The 22,995-nt window shown below is 33.0% G+C and overlaps 1 protein-coding gene across 2 annotated transcripts; it reads left to right on the forward strand.

The window, feature by feature from the left end:
- The first annotated feature begins 5,152 nt into the window (after positions 1 to 5,152).
- LOC111699564 (cell surface glycoprotein 1) lies at positions 5,153 to 11,264 on the forward strand. 2 transcript variants are annotated; one of them, XM_023470265.1, is made up of 4 exons: positions 5,153 to 5,235; positions 7,470 to 7,686; positions 8,390 to 10,024; positions 11,139 to 11,264. In XM_023470265.1, exons 1-3 carry the CDS (start codon positions 5,221 to 5,223, stop codon positions 9,976 to 9,978), a joined length of 1,821 nt encoding a protein of 606 aa, XP_023326033.1. In that variant the 5' UTR covers positions 5,153 to 5,220; the 3' UTR covers positions 9,979 to 10,024; positions 11,139 to 11,264. The 2 variants fall into 2 exon arrangements, with proteins under 2 accessions (XP_023326033.1, XP_023326034.1); XM_023470266.1 differs by having other exon boundaries at positions 8,393 to 10,024.
- The last annotated feature ends 11,731 nt before the right edge of the window (positions 11,265 to 22,995 follow it).

Here is a 22,995-nt window from a genome sequence, read left to right on the forward strand (position 1 = left end):
TTTGAAAAATATAAATTAGCGAAATTGAATAAATTCTCAGATTTTACTGTTTTCGTTTTCAGATTTTTGTGAAATCAAAATGGGTAACTTCAAAAATAGGAAAATTATTGCACCACATTATTTCGAGTTCTTTTCATTTTCTTATTCATTGCAACGGATTTTCAAAATTATAATAAAGTTGTTTTGAGGAAATATATTTAGATTTCTACTTTCGAACCATTGGGCCTGATCGGCTCGGTCATTTTGACGTTTATTGGACACAAATACAATACAACATTGTACACCCAAACAGACAAACCCTTTATATATATTATATATATTGATTTATTTCAAGTTTAAGTAATACTTCGGAAAATTGAAATGTTTTGTTTTAAATATTTATATTCATAATTAGTGACTGTATTTCATGTCTTTAATACTTTTTATGCGCAAAACTATCTTCAAGCAAATGCGGTAATGGTCTTTAAGGGACTTTCGTTGTAGTGGTCTTAAGAGAACTTTCGTTGTAGTGGTCTTAGAGGGACTTTCGTTGTAGTGGTCTTAGAGGCACTTTCATTGTAGTGGTCTTAAAGGTACTTTTGTTGTAGTGGTCTTAAAGGGACATTTGTTGTAGTGGTCTTAAAGGGACTTTCATTGTAGTGGTTTTAAAGGGACTTTAGTTGTAGTGGTCTTAAAGGGACTTTCGTTGTAGTGGTCTTAGAGGTACTTTCATTGAAGTGGTCTTAAAGGGACTTTTGTTGTAGTGGTCTTAAAGGGACTGTCTTTGTAGTGGTCTTAAAGGGACTTTAGTTGTAGTGGTCTTAAAGGAACTTTCGTTGTAGTGGTTATAGATGGACTTTCGTTGTAGTAGTCTTAGATGGACTTTCGTTGTAGTGGTCTTAAAAGGACTTTTGTTATAGTGGTCTTAAAGGGACTGTCTTTGTAGTGGTCTTAAAGGGACTTTAGTTGTAGTGGTCTTAAAGGGACTTTCGTAATAGTGGTCTTAGAGGGACTTTCGTTGTAGTGGTCTTAAAAGGACTTTTGTTGTAGTGGTCTTAAAGGGACTGTCTTTGTAGTGGTCTTAAAGGGGCTTTAGTTGTAGTGGTCTTAGAGGGACTTTCGTTGTAGTGGTCTTAGTGGTTGTTTTTTAAAGTGACCCTCAATTCAAAGCGGGGCATGCTAGACTCACTATGGTGAAGATAATCTCGTTTTCTAACTTGATAAGAGTTTGGTTCTGATTATCTGAATATTCCCATACATTACAAACTTGTATATCTAATTCATACTTGATATGACAAGGCTTTCCATTGTACTGCAGTTGAGAATAAGAATGTCTATCATTTAAGTAGAGGGAATGGAATTACTTGACATTGTTTTTACCGATCCAATTTAAACCTGAACATTTTACTAGAATCAGTTCATTTTCAGCATAAATATCATGATTTTTTGGATGAAAAAAAACATAGTTACGAAAAAAATGAAAAGATGTGGGGGGGGGGGGTCCAGGGGGTTGGGCATACTGTCAACCTGTCTGAATATATACCCGACTGTCTCTTCAGCCCCTGGTATAAATGTAATGATACACCTAGTGAGGAATGTTAGCGGACCCAGCCCATCATAATTACTCAAATTAAAATAAATAAATGCCGGAGAACAAAGAAAAGATTTCACGAGAAAGGTGGTTCCTGATTTACCAGGGTTGTCAAAAAATACGAAATAAAAAAATGTAAAAATTCGAGTCACAGTAGTTCGTTGTAAGATTTTGTCTCCACTGCACTGGAGACCACCGGAGGGAATTCATTTCCACTGGAGGGGTTGGTTAAATAGCTTTATACAATATTAAACTTTATTTACATTCCACTGGAGGCTTTCAGATATTCTTCTTTGGGGTTTATACTGGGGGGATTCAGATATCTATCCAGGGGTTTATTATTCCACTGGAGGGATTCAGATATCTATTCTGCAGAGGGTTTATTATTCCAATGGAGAGATTTAGATATCTATCCAGGGGTTTCTAATTCCACTAGAGAGATTCAGATATCTATCTTGCAGAGGGTTTATAATTCCACTGGAGGATATCAGATATCTATATCTCTCCAGTGGAATTTAAAAAACCCTGGAAGGATAACTGAATCCCTCCAGTGGAATTTTAAACCCCCAGGAACGATATATGAATCCCTCCATTGGAACTTTAAACCACATGGATTGATATCTGAATCCCTCCATTGGAATTTTAAACCCCCAGAGCGATATATGAATCCCTCCATTGGAATTTTAAACCACATGGATTGATATCTGAATCCCTCCATTGGAATTTTAAATCACATGGATTGATATCTGAATCCCTCCAGTGGAATTTTAAAACCCTAGGAAGGATTTCTGAATCCCTCCAGTGGAATATACCCCATGGATGGATATCTGAATCCCTCCAGTAGAATGAAAATCATCCTGCTAAAAATTTTCAAATTGTAAATAGTGATTTTTGTAAGCCCTCCAGTAAAAATGAAATCCCTACGGTGGTCCCCAGTAGAATCTAAATCTTACTACGAACTTCTTTGAGTCTAAAAATTCGAAATTTTCTGCTTGTTTTAAACCAAAACAACAATAAAAAAAATCTTTTTTTTTCAAATTTATTTTTCTGGACCCACCGTCTGATGTGTCTTGCGGAGTGATTACTGTAAATATGAAATAATTACGGCCTTAATTGTTTTAAAATAAAGTTTTTTATCTGAGACCATTTAAAGGGACTGTAGACGTAATTTCAAGCGACTTTCTTTATACAGCATGTATATGTCTAATTCAAACAGTACTCTGAAAAGCTTTGCCTGATAAGTATGAATGAGATTTTTGTGTTTTTCTTTTCAAAAATAATTATTTTTAAGTGTGCTTTCCCTATAAAAATTACTTATGGAGTTATTCTGCAGAAAAAATGAGAAAATGGCCAGAATTAAACAGTTCTTAAGTTAGAAAATGAAAGTACCCCCGAGAAAAGATTTAGCCAAACATGAAAAAAATAAATTATTTTAACTTATTTCTCTTTTCCTTTTACTTTTGATAAAGAAAAAGAAGAGTATTTTTTTTAAATATAAAATGTATCTGTTAGGTTTTATGTCATGTTGAAGTGTACTTTTCATATTTATGAAAAATTTACAGTTTCTCACGACTTTGATTTATCATTCCAGTCTCAGGTTGTGTTAGCTAGACAAAGAGGGTAGGTAGGTTAACCACACAATTTTTTTCTTTCGAGCCACATTCTTCTCATTTGCTCGTCATCGTCGTCAGATTAAAAACCATATAAATATGCAAGAGTTGCACATTAAAAAAAATAATATTAGAATAACGAGGCTTTAGAGGTGGCTCGGACGAGAAATGAGGAGAATGTGGCTCGAACTAGAAATTGTTGTGGTTGGCCTTCCTTCCCTCAGACAACCGCAGATTTAAAGTAATAATCTAATCGATAATAATCATTATACAATATATCTACTACTTAAATTATAGCTACTTATAGCAATTCCTTTAGGTGGTCATAATTAGATATTTACTTTAAGATATTGTACTTTACATGGCAGGGTTCTCAACGTTATATGTAGTATGCATACCTCCCGTGTACTGATTCTTAATGAAATGTACTCGGATGCAAAGATTTCTAATGGTATGTTATGTACTCCCATGCAATGGATCCCAATGTAATGTACGTATCACGTACTATTTTATGCACTTCCCGTGCAATAGATTCTAATAATATACCGTTCCAATGTTGTGGTTCTCAAAATTATGTACATTTCATGCAATATATCCCAATGTTATGTGATTATTATGTAATGATTCCCAATGTTATTTACTTACCATGCAATAGCCTCTAATGTAATGTACTTCCAATGCCATGGTTCTCAATGTTATGTACTTTTTTTAATGGTTCCCAAATCCCAATTTTCTGTTTTTCTGTTTTGATGTTCCCAACTTATGTATAATATCCCATATAATATGAATTCTATCTTTTCATGCAATCGCTCCAATGTTATTTACGTAAAATGGTCAAATATAATGGTTTTTAATGTTAACTCCTACCAATGTACGTATCACGTACTAATTCTTTATTTTATGTACTTCCCGTGCAATAGCTTCTAATAATATACCGTTCCAATGTTGTGGTTCTCAAAATGATGTACATCTCATGCAATATATCCCAATGTTATGTGATTAGTATGTAATGATTCCCAATGTTATTTACTTACCATGCAATAGTTTCAAATGTAATTTACTTCCAATGCCATGGTTCTCCATGTTATGTACTTGTTTAATTGTTCCCAAATCCCAATTTTCTGTTTTTCTGTTTAGATGTTCCCAACTTATGTATAATATCCCATATAATATGAATTCTATCTTTTCATGCAATGGCTCTAATGTTATTACGTATAATGGTCAAAATAATGGTTATTAATGTTATCTACTTCCAATGGATGATTCCCAATGTTATGCATACTTTACATATGATGGTTCACAGTGTTATGTACTTTTTAAAAAGTAAGAACTTCCAAGAGACAGATTTCCATTTGCCCAGCCACGAAAGCCATCCTCCAAATGACATGCATACCTCAAAGGGAACCTACAGAAAGGAAACTGGAAAGAAGTAACCTGCTAAAGTACACATCCCAAATGGCATGCACACCTCAAGGGAACCTACAGGAAGGAAACTGGTAAGAAAAAACCTACTAAAGTACATATCCCAAATGGCATTTATAATTCAAGGGAACCTACAGAAAGGAAACTCGTAAGAAGTAACCTTCTAAAGTACATATCCCAAATAGCATGCATACCTCAAGGAAACCTACAGAAAGGAAACTGGTAAGAAAAAACCTACTAAAGTACATATCCCAAATGGCATTTATAATTCAAGGGAACCTACAGAAAGGAAACTCGTAAGAGGTAACCTTCCAAAGTACATATCTCTACGAAAAAGAAAATCGCTTATTTTGCAGCAAACGTTAGATGGTTTTGTCTCATATGTTAGCTATCTAAATTTGCTGCTATATAAGCGATTTTTTTTATTTCGCAATTTAGAGGGTAGAGTTTAGACTTTAAATATTCCTGTATTTTTACAGTACATATTTAAAAATAACTGTATTGGTGGTTTAGCTGGTCCCCGGGTTTGGTTGAATATTGTAAAAACTAAGATATTTGATTACCAGAGCTCACACCGTAGTATTCTAGTAGTCTCGCAGAGCTCGGCTACAGACAAACATGTTCACGTCCTTGGTTAGTTTAAACTTGGATTATATATTCGGAGGCAACGGAGGAATTATTTTTCGGAGGGGACAGAGGGTGTTTGTGAGGGGATTGGTTTTAATCGGAGGAGGAAGGACCTTCAAGTTGCAGTAAGAACAAGGAACTTTTAAGTTGGAGGTTTTCTTTAAAGGGACAGACCGGCTATGTAAGGTAGTTGAACTGAGTATGCAGTGTTGTGGAAAGCTTCTTTAGGATTCATTCATTCATGTATAGTTTTTTTAAACTATTAAATAACGACGACATAAAATGTAAAAAAAAATCTACAGTAAACTAATTAGTTGTTAAGGAACAGGTTGAGAAAATAAAAATCAATCTTATCATCGAAAATAAGTAATCTTGTTCAATAATTATTATTTTCTCACTATTCTGGTTTCTTATTATTCACAAAGATTTTCTTGAATCATTATTGAAAAGACGACATTTGAAGAATTTGAAGAAATCTGCGAATAAATTCAAAGAAAATAAAAAAATCAATTTAATGATGAAAATGAAATAATTGATTCAAGCATCGATTTGTTGACAAAGGAAATGAATCTTTGGAAAAAAATCAAATATTTAAACCTCAATATCTATAGAACTCGATGTTGTAAACCTTTGATATTTCAAACTCAGATTATTTGATCTAACAGAATTCATAGTTTGAAATATCTAAGGTCTGCAACATTTGGTTCTAAAGATTTAATGATTAGAAAATTGTGGCAAAGACTCAATTCCTTTCTTTTGTTCCTAACCATCTAAGTAGATTACTGTATAATGTTTACTTTACTTTTCGTCGTCGTTATTTAATAATTTTCAAAAACCCGATTCTGAAAATGTATCCACCCCAAACTCAGGATTTACAGATCTTTAAAAAGTTTTAAATGTCTCAAATAAATCCTAAAGAAGCTTTCCACAACACTGCATACTTAGTTCAACTACCTTACATAGCCGGTCTGTCCCTTTAATCGGAGGGGAGAGGAGTAATTTGTTGTCGGAGGCAGAGGAAATCATTCTAATCTAGGGGAGGATTTTTTATGTGCGGGGATTTGGAAAGAGACCTTCAATTTGCAGGGATTTTGATTTATGGGAGTGGGAGGTATTTTCAATCAGAGCTGCTGAGAGTTTACTATATGAAAGAGGTTGAGTTTTGATCAGTTTACATAGATGTTTTTAATCGTACACTTTGGAGAGATTTTGTCTGAGGGAATCTTTAAATCATGGGGCGTGCATGCATGCAAACAATAAAAAAATGTATTAACGTTATTATTATATGTTTTAAAGGTGTTATTTAACAAGTCAGCACCTTAGCCATTGAATTCAGGGGTTTAAAAACAAAGCCCCCCCACCTATACATATATTAGAAAACCATAGCCCAACATAACATAACAAAGTTAAAAATCTTCAAAGATATTTGAAATATTGCTTTTGTCATCGTCAAAAGTTTATTTCGTATAAAGATAGCGATCTATTTTGGTATATATTTTTCATTGCTTCGGCGCGCCATTAATTCTTTCATTAATTACAAATTGAGAAAAAGAAATCATTGAGCGTAAATCCGTTGGTTTTTAAGTTTTTACTCGCATATTAAATCCCATTGAAGTTTATTTGTCTTAAATAGCATTCAGATTAAAATCATTATCACAAATTATTTGGAAAGATTAGTTAGGATTAAGTGAATAAATTCATATTTCAATTTGCAGGTTTTTTTAATATTAAGAAAAAAACTTAAAGAAAAAATGCAATCTGAATTAAACATTATCTTATAGATTAATTCCCATTTTCGCGAAAATAAATTTCACACATTTGCACGCCAAGGGTTTCTGTTAAAGTGCGAAATCTGATCATTTATTTTGCACCAGCATTGGTTTGGATTTATTTAAAGCTGCCTGTTATTTTAAATAGTAATGACTTACTTTCATTTCCGGTAAATTAGGCCTGGTTGAAAGCCAGTGAGCCTTATCTTTGAAACCCAGTTTCACCCGGTAAATTAATATTTTTCGCATTTGCTATTTGATTTTTTTTTTGTTTGACTACATATTTCAAATATTTAAACATATAACATCTTTTATGCTTTTTTCGACAGATTTTGAAAGAGAGATCAAAATATAACTGATTATAGGATGTACTTTGTTGTACTTAGTTCTGCGTGCAGTATAGATACAAAAGTCTTTCTAGGTAACCAATAATAACATTTAAAAACTATGAACTCAATTTATGATGTTTAGCTGGTGCTGACGGTAATATCCCTGGCGGAATCCAGACCTGGAGTTTACTACTCAGGAGGGAAATATCCAACCCACTACCCAGAGAAATACCCAACTTACTCCCCAGGAAGGTTCAAGACTCCGGTCTATCCTCCCTCCTACTCCATAAACAGTATACAGTTCCCTGTATACAAAAAACCGATTTACACCCCGTTCTATTATCCATCTAGTCCCTACGGTAAGCGCTTATAGATAAATTTTGAATGGTCGATTTATAGTTAAGCTCATGATCTTCAAATCAAACTTTCATTGGTTAATCCCAATGTCCAATAAGAAATCTTGCATGGAGAGAATTATAGTATATAGTAGGTTCATTTACAGGGTGTCCCACGAAACATCACAGTTGGTGAATAATTTTGAATGTCTTCTTCCACATACTATATTAGATATTGTAAAAGATATCGTAGTTTGTTTCTTTAAAAAAAATGTTTAACTCATATTAATTTTACATTGAAATTTTTTTACTCTAATATCATTGCCCTACAATATTTTCATCATTCTCTTTAGTATCAAACAACTTATAAAATTATGGAAAAAGACATTTTAGACTATTCACCGACTGTAATGTTTCGTGGGAAACCCTGTATTTCGTTCATTTAAAAGGTCTCTGCTTAGGGTTTTTAATTTCTTCCGGATCATTTTGGACTCAAAAAGGCCTCCCAGAAACTTACCTGAAGCTTTCAAGAAAAAAAACTTATTTTTTGGAAAGGCTTAAACAAATCTATACCCCTAAGATGCTTCACAGAGCTGGGTGTGACATGTGAAAATGACAACCCTATCTTACTGTTACAGGATTGAAATTACACCATTACAGACCCCCCCCCCCCTATCTCCATCTTGTAAATTACAAAAAATCGTTAAATTGTTAAATTGTATTCTAGAAGGAGTTTGTAGAAATGTATACGGAGCTACTGTTCCTTGTGCATTTCCATCCCAGACCACTTACACAGACAATTTCGAGGAAGAAATACCTATAATAGAAATTGCTCTTAAAAATGATACTCCTGTAGAAGAAACTTCTGTGGAAGAAACTCCTGTAGAAAAAACTCCTATGGAGGAAACTCCTGTTGAAGAAACTCCTGTGGAGAAAATTCCTTTGGAGGAATCTCCTGCGGCGGAAACTCCTGAGGAAGAAACTCTTGTGGAGGAAACTCCTGTTGAAGAAACTCCTGTGGAGGAAACTCCTTTGGAGAAAATTCCTGTGGAGGAAACTCCTGTGGAGGAAATTCCTGTGGAGGAAACTCCTAAGGAAGAAACTCCTGTGGAGGAAACTCCTGAGGAAAAAACTCCAGTGGAAGAAACTTTTGAGGATGAAACTCTGGAGGAAGAAACGTCTGGGGAAAATGCAAAAGTAGCTGCTCTTGATGAACCCACTGCAACAGAAGCTGATCCTGAGGAACCCACTGCAACAGAAGCTGATCCTGAGGAACCCACTGCAACAGAAGCTGATCCAGAGGAACCCACTGCAACAGAAGCCGCTCCTGAGGAACCTGCTTTAAAAGAAGCCGCTCCTGAGGAACCTACAGCAACAGAAGCCGCTCCTGAGGAACCTACTGCAACAGAAGCCGCTCCTGAGGAACCCACTGCAACAGAAGTCGCTCCTGAGGAACCTGCTGTAACAGAAGCCGCTCCTGAGGAACCTACTGCAACAGAAGCCGCTCCTGAGGAACCTACTGCAACAGAAGCCGCTCCTGAGGAACCTGCTGTAACAGAAGCTGTCCCTGAGGAACCTGCTGCATCAGAAGCTGCTTTTGAGGAACCTACTGAAACAGAAGCTGCTCCTGAGGAGCCCACAGTAACAGAAGCTACTCCAGAGGAACCTACTGCAACAGAAGCTGCTCCTGAGGAGCCCACAGTAACAGAAGCTACTCCAAAGGAATCTGCTGTAACAGAAGCGGCTCCTGAGGAACTCACTCAAACAGAAACTACTCCTAAGGAACCCACTGCAAAAGAAGCTGCTCCTAAGGAACCTGCTGTAACAGAAGCTTTTCCCGTGAAACCTGCCGTAATAGAAGCTGCTCCTGTGGAACCTGCTGTAACAAAAGCTTCTCCTAAGGAACCTGCTGTAACAGAAGCCGCTCTTGAGGAGCCCACTGCAACAGAAGCTCCTCCAAAGGAACCTAATGTAACAGAAGCTGCTCCTAAGGAACCTGCTGCAACAGAAGCTGCTCCTAAGGAACCTTCTGTAACAAACGCTGTTCCTCAGGAACCTACTGAAACAGAAGCTGCCCCTGAGGAACCTGCTGCAACACAAGCTGCTCCTGAGGAACCTTCTGTAACAGACGCTGTTCCTGAGGAGCCTACTGCAACAGAAGCTCCTCCTGAGGAACCTGCTGCAATAGAAGCTGCTACAGAAGCTTCTTCTAAAGAAGTTATTACAACAGAAGAGTCCAAAGAAGAATCTGAAAGTGCTGGAAGTGGGGAGGAGATAATTTTCCCGAATGAAGCCTTGATAGGACTGCAACTGTGAGCTATGCAGATGATGGTTTCAAAATGATTGCTGAAACAAACTTAAGGTGAGGCCCAAAAAATTACAAATTATGAAAGAGAATTAATTCATCATGAATTTTTATGACTTATAAAGATAAATATGGTTACACTGAATCGGTTGGGTTGGGCCTGACACTTTCGATTAAAATTTAAACTAATAAAGGGACTGTCACCGCATTTTCAAGTGTTCCACCATTTGACAAGGGGTATGTCCGATTCATGACGATACTTGAAAATCTTGTGGCAGATAATGTCCCGGTTATGGCTTGGAAAACGTTTAATTCTGATAATTTTTCAATTTTTGCTAAAGCAAGAAAGGGGCAGTTGACTTTGCAGAGACCCTACAAAGAAAATAAGCATTAAAAAAATTAATACATAAACACGAATATCTTATTATTGATCAGACAAAACTTTCCCGAGTACCGCTGTGATTCGGACATGCCACTCTATCAATAAAGGGTCGCTTGAATCGATTACAGTCCCTTTAAGATATACATGTTAAGATAGTTTTAAATAAAATAATGAATTTTACTACAGTCCTAATTAGAAAGACCCGGAATGAATTGACAATTATAATGACTTTACAATCGTCTTTTCTATCTGAAAAAGTTATAGTATTCATTTGCCCACCTCTAATTTTAAAAATAGGATTAATGAAATAATAATTACAAAATAGACCTTTTCCTGCCATTTCTGTATTCTGCCCTTTTTTGCGGATCAAAATTACCAAAAATATAAAGAATTCTGGTTAGATTTCATTTAAATCTCATTCAAATCAAATCGTCTGATTAATTTTCAATAAATTCCGGGTCTTTCTGATTGGAACTGTATAATAGCAAAATTGTAAAAAATTTCAAATTGAATGAATGTTCTACTTGATTTTGAAAAGATACCAATTAACCTGAATTAAGGCCTTGAAACTGCTTGAAACCAAATGTTGAAAAGTTTTCCATCCGTTGTTATTTTTCAAATAATTCTAAAAATGATGAAGATTAGAAATTATACAATATTTCCCAGAAGTGTATACGGAGCCGATAAAAGAGTTTTCGTAATGTCGTCTTCCAACCTTATTGATAATCAAGTACCGCGGATAAAACGTGTACTAAATTAATGCTTTTTGAATATATATATTTTTTATAGATAACACTAGAAGCTGAAAGCTTAAAGTTAGAAAGAAGTTAACAGGGATCATCAAAAAATCCTAAAATTTAATATCTATACAATCATATACAAATTCATGTTTACATTAAATAAATAGTATATATATATTGTCTATTAATTCCGTTAAAAATGATAATTTTGAAATGGTTTGAATTTTTATTTCCGATTAGAAGTAACATTTTTGAATTGTTTTGAGTTTTAAATATGATTTATGATTTACGTCTAAGTACAGAGTAACCTACTTCAGAGACAACTGTACAGACTTTTTTCTCAATCTTTCACTTTACATTTCTTGGTTCCACGCAACTATGATTTTTTTATTTCTGTGCAAAATCATTTTGTGATTTTTTTCTAATCAGAAATGATTCAAATTTTACAAAAGATAATAATTTAAAGATTTTGGGTCTTCTTTAAAGGAACAGACCGGCTATGTAAGGTAGTTGAACTGAGTATGCAGTGTTGTGGAAAGCTTCTTTCGGATTCATTTGAGGCATATACACTTTTTAAAGATCTGAAAAACCTGAGTTCAACTACTTTACATAGGTGGTCTGTCCCTTTAAAGCCTAATCTTTTGTTGTTAACCCCTTACTTGTGTTTTACATCATGTTAGTTTCCAGCTTTATTAAGAGACATGTTTACATGGGGTTCTTACAGTGGACGAGACTTAAATGGCAACCAGATTCTCTTTAAATAAGACGATTAAACCAGATTCTCTTTATAAACCAGTTATCTTTACATAATACGATTAAACCAGATTCTCTTTAAATAAGACGATTAAACCAGATTCTCTTTAAATAAGACGATTAAACCAGATTCTCTTTACATAAGACGATTAAACCAGTTATCTTTACATAATACGATTAAACCAGATTCTCTTTAAATAAGATGATTAAACCAGATTCTCTTTACATAAGACGATTAAACCAGATTCTCTTTAAATAAGACGATTTAACCAGATTCTCTTCAAATAAGACGATTAAACCAGATTCTCTTTAAATAAGACGATTAAACCAGATTCTCTTTAAATAAGACGATTAAAAGGTGGATTTTGACTTACTTCAAAAATAAAGTCTTCAAATGATTTGGTATATAGTAAGCGCATACATGTGCACTGAGCGCTGCATTAAAGAAAATGACAATATAAATTACGTAAAGTCGTCAGCTAAAAATATACATGCTTTATGTTTTGAAAGGAGCAAGTGAAATAAAAAGATTTCTTTTAATCCCGTTCACCTGAAAATCCAAAAAATAACAATAATTCTGTAAATATTTTAATGAAATATACAATTTTATAAATAAAAATGTTCTTTTTTAAATTTTTTTTTAGCTCCATTGTTTTTCAGATCATCTGTTTCTGTGGTTTTACCTAAAAACTTACCAAAAAATGTACAGGGTGTCCCACGAAACATGACAGTAGCTAGACGATTTGAATGTCGTCTTAGATATTTATATAGTTTCATGCATTTTTTTGTCAACCTAATTTTAGTATTAAAGTTAAAGAGTTAATAATTACTAATTATCTATAGTTCTGGGATTTCCAAAATGTGGTCTGCCTTTTTTGTTTTAAGAATGATACAACGACTGAAAGTCACAATTAAATTTAAAATTCTCATCTTGCTTTGTTATTTTCCGTGGGATATACTTAACCCGCTGCAAGGTTATAATGCAAGGAAAGTTTATTGCAGTTGCGTTTACTCTACGTACATTTTGAAACCAGTTCTCTCTGGTCGGAATTTGTAAACAAGAATAGATGCATCAGTGTTAGTTTAGTATCCGAGGAGGATAAAAGCATAAAATTTTGATAATTTTGATAATTCACATAATAGTTTCCAAGACCAGAATATTTCATAAATTTTTTATGTGAAAGATGGATTCCATGTCAGACTGTAACATCCTTCTTGTGTTTACATTAGCGCCCAGAGACAGTACATTGCACTACAATAGATGCATACACTTCTGAAATAATTTTCCTTGCATTATAACCTTGATCCGCCAAGACATCCTACACTTGCAGTACGCTGTTTTTCTAAATGGGACATTTGTCCGATTGCATACATTTATTTCCGGAAAAATTATTTTCAAATTCTGATAATACAGCGTGATAACCAGAAAACTCTCGAATTAGGAAGTCGACTTTTAGACTTAATTTATGACTATAAATAGTCCAATGAACATGAGGTAAAGAAATTGTGCAATGTACACAGACCCCATTACACTTAATAAGTGATTTTAATAACTTACTACAGGGTGTCCCAAGAAACATAACAGTAGCAAGACAATTGAAAGTCGTCTTTGAACTTTGAATTATTTGTGACATTCAGTAGTCAACCTATACTTTCACGTGAATGATTCTTGAAACAATAACCAAACAATTCTCATAGTTCTGGCAATTCCAAAATGTGGTCTTCCATTTGTTCAGCTGTCAATACTACCGCGGAGATATTAAGAATTTCGTTCAGATTTCAATTTTATTTAATAAAACCTAAATTATCGAGATCTGATAGAAATCTTCATATCTTCAGTTAGATTGACAGAATAAAAAAGGCAGACCACATTTTATAAATGCCAAGACTAGAGGTATTTTGTGATTACTAACTCTAGAATTTGAGGGTTACAACTAAATGCCCCAAGTTAGATCAAAGACGACCTTCAATTCGTCTTGCTGCTGTCATGTTTCGTGGGACACTCTCCTGGTTATTATCCTAGATTGAAATTATATTCAACAAATGCTTACTGAGATTTTAAAACGTTTGAAGATCTGATATATGTATCAAAGCGAATTGAAGAAGTTAATGGTTTTTAGGCCAGGTAAATATTTGGAATCTGTTTCAAAAACGAATATTTTGATTTCTAAATTTTCATTTTTTAGAACAACTTTTATTTTTCATATTTTAAGGTTTCAATATGCCTTTTCATTGTAAATTTGGGAGAAATATATTTCCTTAAAACCAGAATAAAAGATGCATGATTATTTATATACACAGCGACAACCATAAAATTACTTTTTTGAAATAAAAAATGGTTAATCATTTTAAAAGTACTTTGGTATTTACTAGAGTTAAGATTTTTAACTCGACATTTGGACATGCACAGGATTTACCTAGGATGTACCTAAAATTACTTTTTTCACTGAATTTCCAAAGGGTTTTCTTTTGAAAATGTTAATTTTTATAATGAATTCCCCTGAATCTTAATTTAAAACTTTGCTTTATCGGAATTATATAAGAGTATACATTAATTTTAAAACATTTATTTAATTACTTTAAAGTAAATTTGTCTGAGGATAATTTATCTTCATGGCTAGACTTAAAACACTTATAAAACAAATCTTTATAAATAAATATTGTCTTAACTATCAAAACTGAAAGTTCTTTTTCGTATACTTGTGCACCAGATTATTATTAAAAAATAACAAAATATTTGTATTTTTTGAGGTTTTTTATGAAAATATTTCTGAGTAAATTAAAGGGACTGAAAGCGTAATTTCAAGTGACTCTGTAATCTCTACGCAACAAAGGGAATGCACGATTTACACCTGTAACCTTTGAGCCTTTGGCAGATCATCGAGGGTAGAGCACACTGTGTTGTTATCTCTACAATGGTGTTAGAATTGCCGCAAAGCTGAAGCTTTCACATTTTTAGACGTTTTATCAAATCTCACAAGACGATCCGTGTTCCATGCATTTTCCAAGAAAGGATAGTTTAGCAGATTTGATTAAAAAATTGCGTATTTTCTACTTTCTTAAACATGTTAAAATGGGATAAATTATGAGAAATGTATGATTTGTATACTATGTAAAAAACGTATGGGGGGGCGGGGGGGGGTCCAAAAATCGTTCTCTAGGAATATACCCAAATGGAATTTATGACTTGTGTTATCTATGACTTTTGTAATTTATGAAAAATGTAATGCATGAAAATCGTATTATGACAAATGTATTTATGACAAACATATTATGACTTTTGTTACTGCGTCGTATATAGGGCTCAAATAAGTGCACGAAAAGAATGCGGCTCCGGTGATAATGCGAGGACAATGTGGCTTGGATAAGAACTTGAAAAAATGCGACTCCAACAAGAACATGAGGACTCGAGGAGAATGTGGCTCGGATGAAAACATGAGGAGAATACGACTCGGAAGAAAAAATTAGAAAAATTTGGCTCGATTCCAAACCCGTGGAGATTAAAAACGATGAAACTGACCTCCCCTCCCTCGTTCTAACATTCTTTCTCGATCATTAAAACTATTCAAAGAATTCGACTTTTTGATTTCAGTTGTCAACACGTGGAATTACAGTTTTCACTTACCTAAGTTTATATTTCATATGTAAATTTTTTTATTAATATTTTAAAATTACTTCAAATGTTTATTTTAATGAAAGTGAATCTCTTATTTGTCGAATTTATCTTTTCAACTTGTAATTTTCATCAATTTTAAGTATTTTTTCCATAACAAGTTAATGCATTTTTTGCATTACTTTTTAAGATTAAATAATGCAGACAAAATGTGTTTGCATGTTATTTTATGTTTTTATTTAGCTTGAATTCAACAGATTTGGAGTAAAAAAGTACGACTTTATCTCACAGTTTACTAATGTCAATTTTAATTCGAACTGGACCGACCCCTTGTACCGGTCTCAGTGACGCACGGCTAGTACCGGCCCGACCCCAATTGTACCGGCCTAAGTGACGCACGGCTAGTACCGGCCCGACCCCAATTGTACCGGTCTCAGTGACGCACAGCTAGTGCTGGCCCGACCCCAATTGTACCAGCCTAACTGATGCACGGCTAGTACCCGCCTGACCATATCCAATGCCGGCTTATAGTTTCAAATTTGCATGGCATGACCAGACTTTTTACAGTACCAAGCATCGAGATATTAGTAATAGAGGGGGCATCTGGAATTTTAGACTTCTTATTGTACAGCCACTGTACACAATGACCCGATCAGAAATTCTACCTGGGGGGATCTTAATTCGTAAATCAGTGTTTTAAGACATTATTGTTTGAAAGTGAAGCCTTTTGCATCTTGGAGGTGGTTCGACTATGCGTACTTCGTTTGTGTATTGGAAAAGAACATCTAATAAATCATTAAACGATTTAGTAACCTCATCTATGTTGCATAGTTCTAGGCATTTGTGCCCCATGCACATTTTGGAAGGAAAAATATCATTTCCTGTTACTATTATAATCTTATCTACTTTCTGTATCCCTAATAAACACTCCGTAACATAGCCTACATTAATTTTTCCTTTGAAAATAATTTTCTTCCCCTTTATAAACGGTGTCAATTGTCTTCCCAAGGAGCTACCAATCAACATTTTTTTTCTAAAAGGAAAAAGATTATACATATTTTTGTTCTACTATAATGTCTGCGTCATTACTTTTTCTATGGTCTAGTACATGTTTACTTTATTTGTGTATAATACCGGTTTACGTACATATCCTAGTTATAGTTACTCATTACTTAGATTTTCAATCGGTGATAACAAGGAAAAAGATATTTTTTCTTAAAATTATTTTACATATATATCTTAAATCTGCGTAACCCCCCCCCCCTTTTTGTCTTATTTTGAAATGAATTTGTTAGATAAAATGACCACCACTGGATCCGTCCTTCTGTTACTCAACCAACTTTTAAACCTAACAGTATCCACCCCACCTCCTTCTGATAAAGAGCAAGGACATAAAGAAAAAAATACTTAGTCAAGTATAGACCAAAAAAAAGGCGGAAAGGAAGAATAAAAATAAATTGCGGATATTAAGTTAGGAAAGATAGGAATAAATAATAAAGAAGGTATAGATAGAGAGAAAGGACGGCAAGCAAGTGTACTAAGGAAAGTAAGGATAAAAAGAAAAGACAGAAAGGAAGTATATTAAGGAAAGTATGGAATATATGAAAGAAAGGAAAGAAAGAAAGAATACTAAGGAAAGTATTTATTAAGAGAAAGGACGTAAAGAAAGAATACTTATTAAAGTATTGATAGAAAGTAAGGAGAGAGAGGAAGTATACAAGTAAAGAATGGATATAAAGAAAGGTCGGAAAAGAAGAACACCAAGGTAAATATAGAATATAGTAAGAAAATAAAGAAAGTAAAGAAAGAACACTTAGTAAAGTATAGATAGAAAGTATGGAGATAAAGAAAGAATTCAGGTAAAGAATGGACATAAAGAAAGGTCGGAAAGGAAGTACACTAAGGTAGATATAGAATATAGTAAGAAAGGACAGAAAGGAAGTTTACTAAGGAAAGTATGAAATACAGAAAGAAGGGAAAGAAAGAAAGAAGACTAAGGAAAGTATGGATTAAGAGAAAGGACGTAAAGAAAGAATACTTAGTAAAGTATAGAATAGAAAGTAAGGAGAGAAAGGAAGAATACAAGTAAAGAATGCATATACAGAAAGGTCGGAAAGGAAGAACACCTAGGTATATATAGAATATAGTAAGAAAGGACAGAAAGGAACAATGAAGAATATAAAGGAGGTTCTACTGAATATATGGACAGAAAGTAAGACCAGTATGAAAAAAAAATTTAATTGGATTAAAGTAATGTTAGAGTGGGTGTCTGCTAATAATCTTAAGCTTCTATTTTACCAATTTAATTAAATCCTATTTTTGTCTTAATACTAACTGCTTTCATATTTCTTATCCTACTAGTTAATTTTATTTATTAATTCTTCAAAAATATTTTTAGGAGCCAGATACCTCCTTTGTATCTATTGTTAAAACCAATCCGTCCCCCCCTTTTTCCCATACGTACTTTGCACTCATTAATAAAAGTAAATTACATTTTAAGTTAAAAATTTGTGTGGTACCGTATATCTTAGGACTCACATGGTTGACCTGGCTTTGAAGTTTAAACGTATTACTAATGAAAGTATAGATAAAGAGAAAGGACGTAAATAAAAATACTTAGTCAAGTATAGAAATAAAGAAAGGTCGGAAAGGAAGAACAAAAATAAATTGCTGATATTAAGTTAGGAAAGATATGAATAAATACTAATGAAGGGATAGATACAGAGAAAGGTAGAAAGGACGGCAAGCAAGTGCACTAAGGAAAGTAAGGATAAAAATAAAAGACAGAAAGGAAGTATACTAATGAAAGTATTTATTAAGAGAAAAGACATAAAGAAAGAATACTTAGTAAAGTATAGATAGAAAGTAAGGAGAGAAAGGAAGAATACAAGTAAAGAATGGATTTAAAGAAAGGTCGGAAATGAATAATACTAAGGTAAATATGGAATATAGTAAGAAAGGACTAAAGGAACAATGAAGAATATAAAGGAGGTTCTACTGAGTATATGTACAGAAAGTAGGACCAGTATGAAAAAAAAGAATTTTATTGGATTAAACTACTAATTCGAGTGTGTGTCTACTAATAGTCTTAAACTTCTATTTTACCAATTTAATTAAATCCTATATTTGTCTTAATACTAACTGCTTTCATATTTCTTATCCTACTAGTTAATTTTAATTATTAATTCTTAAAAATATTTTTAGGAGCCAGATACCCGAGATAACTGCACACCTTCTCCATTCACACTATACTTGTTGAATCATAATTATGTGGAAATAAACCATTAATTTGTTTTTGGATCATAAATTAGTATCCCTGGTAAACATCGTTCAACGATATTTTTAAATCTCAAAAAACATTTGCGGTTCCCATAATGAAATCTATGAGGCGCGTGGCTTGGATATTTAGCCCTAGCCACTAAACTTAACGCAATTATTGGCTTCAATTTTACAATATTTTCCAGCAATTTCCAACCTTCTTCCTTATCTGATGATAATCTACGTAACACCGCTGGTAAATTTCTCAACTGTAAAAAAATGCATTTTTTGTCCTTTTCAAATTTTGTAAGTAATATTTTATTCACTTCGTCCTCAGTTTTATTATTTAATCGCATCTCAAGAAAGTCCAGTTTGTCCTGTAAATACAGGGTGTCCAGTAAGTTTACAGGAATAGTTTCCAAAATTTCTACACAAGTCTTATTATTTTTATCTACATTAGCTCCATAGTAAGTTTGATTTTGTTCAAATAATTCCTCAATCTTGTCAATTTCTTCCTCCTCCAGTACTTTGTCTAAATGACTGTTCATTATTTCTAATGGGTTATGTAATAACTGTGGATTATTTTCTAAATTTTTATTCTTACTATCATTTCCTAATTCTGTTTTGGTCTTATCTAATATACTATCAACTGTCTCAATGTCTTTCTTTTCAGAGGGAAGCAAATTGTCCAATCTCATCCTGAGCACTATACTGACTACTAGGACTACCAGCAGGTAGATAGTATGTATAGTCACTAGCAGAAGCTGCTGGAGATGCATCTGCTTCAGGGACAGGCATTACCACTGATACACTCACCCCGTCACAAACACAATAAAAGTAATCATGATGTATCTATATATTTATCTATCGTGATATCACCAGCTGCACTCGGCTAAGTTGCTATTTGGACCAGATTAACTTTCATTCCATTAAAGAGTTTCTTCAATTTCGCAAAAACTATTCTTTTCCAAAGTTTATTTTTCACTTTTTAAGATCTCACTATTATTATAATATTATAATCAACATAAGATTTAAATTTTAAATGTAAGCAACATACGTTTTTAAATCATTCTGATTCAAACATTTTAACAATTTGCTATTGCAATGGTAATAAATAAATTTAAGCAACGATAACATTCTATAACTAAATTCGTATTCATTTTCTGTTTTATATTTTCTGTTTTGTATTTTTTCTTAAGCACATATAAACTATATTTAAACAAAACTACATATTACGAAAACATTCAGTTCCGTTTGATATGGTATAAAGACAAACAATTTGCTTTTGCAAAACATCCATCTGTACAAAAAAAAACGATTTAGTAAAATTCTGATAATGTGAACACATAATGAAGGTTATTTAAATTCTTATTATTATAAATAGCATGGCTAAAAATACTAATAAAAACTCATGGCAGGACATGCCCTTCTTTAAAAAGTTCCAATGTTTTTATCAAATATATATTTAATAGTGTAGAAAATTTAATTTTAACCAATTTTTTCTACAAACATATTTTGGTCATAAATGATTTAAACCAAATTTTATAAAAAAGAAAACATTCTGTTTCTTCAAAAATTAAAAATTCGTAAAAAGTTTATTTAAATATTACAGAAAACATCCTGTTTTCCAAAAGGAAAGAAGGCCAATTTTTGTTCATACATAAATTTTATTGCTTCAAAAAATTAAAAATTAAAGAGAAGGAAAAAAAACCCATTTTTGGTTCTTATGACAATAAGTTACAGGCCTTGTTATATTTAAAGCGATGATACTTACTTGGTTCCCTATCCCCATTATGCCCCCCCCCTTNCCTGGATGTAACCCCTTACGCAGCATATAATTGTTCCTATAAACCTAAGTCTAACAAGCTGTCCCAGGATGTCGTCCATGTTTCTGAAACCTATTTAAACCTATTAATTATCATTTTGTTTTGTTTTTTTATTTATATATATATACATGTCTCCTCTTTACATTCTTACTGTTCAATGGGTCTACTGAATCTAACCCTAGTATTGTTTATGTTAATTACTCTACTGTTATTATTGTTTTCATTGCAACATTTTTTCTTTATTAGATATATGAGCAAGGTGGCCCCTATGAGACCTATTATCGCAGCACCTATAATTACAATAATGTCTTTGTAGTCATTTATTAAAGTCCATACATCTGTAATGCTTTCTGTAGAACTTATTGGATAAGTTACTATTTCTATGTCCCTAACTAAATTGCTTCCTAACAAAGTGTAATTTTCTCCTTCAAAATTAAAAGTTATGGTGTCCTTCGACCTGATCAAGTAATTCTTATTCCTAACAAATGTTAAGTTAAACAAGGTTATTGTTTTCTTAGGATAGAGAAACATGACATTTTCAAAAATGAAGATTTCATTTGTATGGTTAAGCTTTTTTATTACTTTGCAGTCCATATTTTTGCATAGTTCTACTTTTTTTGACTCTTCGCAATAATTTGAATTTCTGAATTCGCAATGTTTTTCATTTATGTAGTCATTATCATTTAGGATGTATCCATTATATACTCGGTATGAGCATATAAGATTATTGCAGGTTGGAATTGGAATAATTGTTTTTAGCAGTAAGTCACTTTCTAAAATCTTTTCTTTTATGATGAATTTATTTAAACTTAATCTGCAAATTTTTCTTTCCCACGTGTTGATTTCTGATAAATAGTTCATGTTTTCTAGGTAATTAATTATCTCTTTTAGAAATACGAAAATTGCCATATCTGTATATTCATTCTGTTCAATACTTGATGTCCGTGTTTGGATTACGTTTAAATTCCCTTTAAGTTAATCTAGCTGTCCTTTTAACAATCCTATATCTCTTTCGTTTTCCACAACTTCGTTTACTATTTTAATGTCACTCTCTACTCTAGCTTGGTCAATGTCTGATGTCTGTATTTGTATTGCGTTAAAATTCCCTATCAGTTCAGCTAACTGTCCCTTTAATACTCCTATATCTCTTTCATTTTCCACAACTTCGTTCACTATTTTAATGTCACTCTCTACTCTAGCTTGGTCAATGTCTGATGTCTGTATTTGTATTGCGTTAAAATTCCCTATCAGTTCAGCTAACTGTCCCTTTAATACTCCTATATCTCTTTCATTTTCTAAGACCTCTTTTGTTATTTTAATATCGTTTTCTACTCTAGCTTGTTTTTCTTCTTCTAATGAGTTTTCGATGGGCATATCTGATTGTACCTGATATTTAATTTCATATTTTTCAGTTGTAGTGTCTATTTTACTATTCCTATTTTCTATTTCCTGTCTTTCTGTTGTACTACTTATCCTATTCCTAATTTCTATTTCCTGTCTCTCTGTTGTACTTTCTAGTGCCTGATTTTCTGTCGTACTCTCTATTATTATCCTATCCCTAATTCCTACTACCTGTCTTTCTGTTGTACTTTCTGTTATTATCCTATCCCTAATTCCTACTCCCTGTCTTTCTGTTGTACTACTTATCCTATTCCTATTTCCTACTTCCTGTTCTGTTGTACTTTCTGTTATTATCCTATCCCTAATTTCTATTTCCTGTCTTGCCTCATTGTAATCTGTTCCCGGGTTTACTAATTTCTCTCTGAGTATTGAAATAAATTCACTTTTTGACTTTTCTCCTAAATCTAACATTATCATTATTTGTTTTATTTCATTATTTGATAGTACTGGTATAGGTTTCTCAAGTAGTATAATTAGCGGGAACAAAATGTCTGAACCAATAAAATTTATTACAGGGGTTTTAATCATGTTAAGAAAACGTTTTATACATATATTTTTTCGTTTATTGTATTCGACTGTCGAACTGCAATCTACTACACTCTTCATGTCTATGTACTCGTTGTTTTTTCCAATTGAACGGAAAATATTGAATGTAATCTCGTCTCTTTTACCCCTTGTCTTTTCTTGGTTGAAATGATCTATGATACTGCTAAAATACGTATGTATGTTTATTGTCAAAACTTCAGACCCCATATTTTCATCTGTCGTTAAAGTTGTACTCTTCAAAACCTGGTCTATCCTATCAATCCTTTCTATTATATTTAAGAACTTTTTCACAAGTATCAAGATGTTCCTCCAAAACAGTGTTTCGTCCTTTCCTATCTCATTACTCATAATCATTAGTTTATCTAATTTCTCTCTAACTTCATTATCAAATCCTTCCAAAATTATTTCTGTTTTTAATTCTTTTATTTTTGTATAAATTAGTTTTTCACTACCTTCTATGTAGACAGGAAACTCAGTTGTATCGCAAGCTATGTCCCCCCCCCCACAGG

Source organism: Eurytemora carolleeae, unplaced genomic scaffold (assembly GCF_000591075.1).
Source record: "Eurytemora carolleeae unplaced genomic scaffold, Eaff_2.0 scaffold27, whole genome shotgun sequence".
In the NCBI taxonomy this organism is placed as follows: Eukaryota; Metazoa; Arthropoda; class Copepoda; order Calanoida; family Temoridae; genus Eurytemora; species Eurytemora carolleeae.

Bases quoted from the DNA above. Each gene is read 5' to 3' on its own strand.
- LOC111699564 (XM_023470265.1), top strand. The intron at 7,687-8,389 runs GTAAGCGCTTAT...ATTGTATTCTAG, and splicing joins TTATCCATCTAGTCCCTACG to AAGGAGTTTGTAGAAATGTA.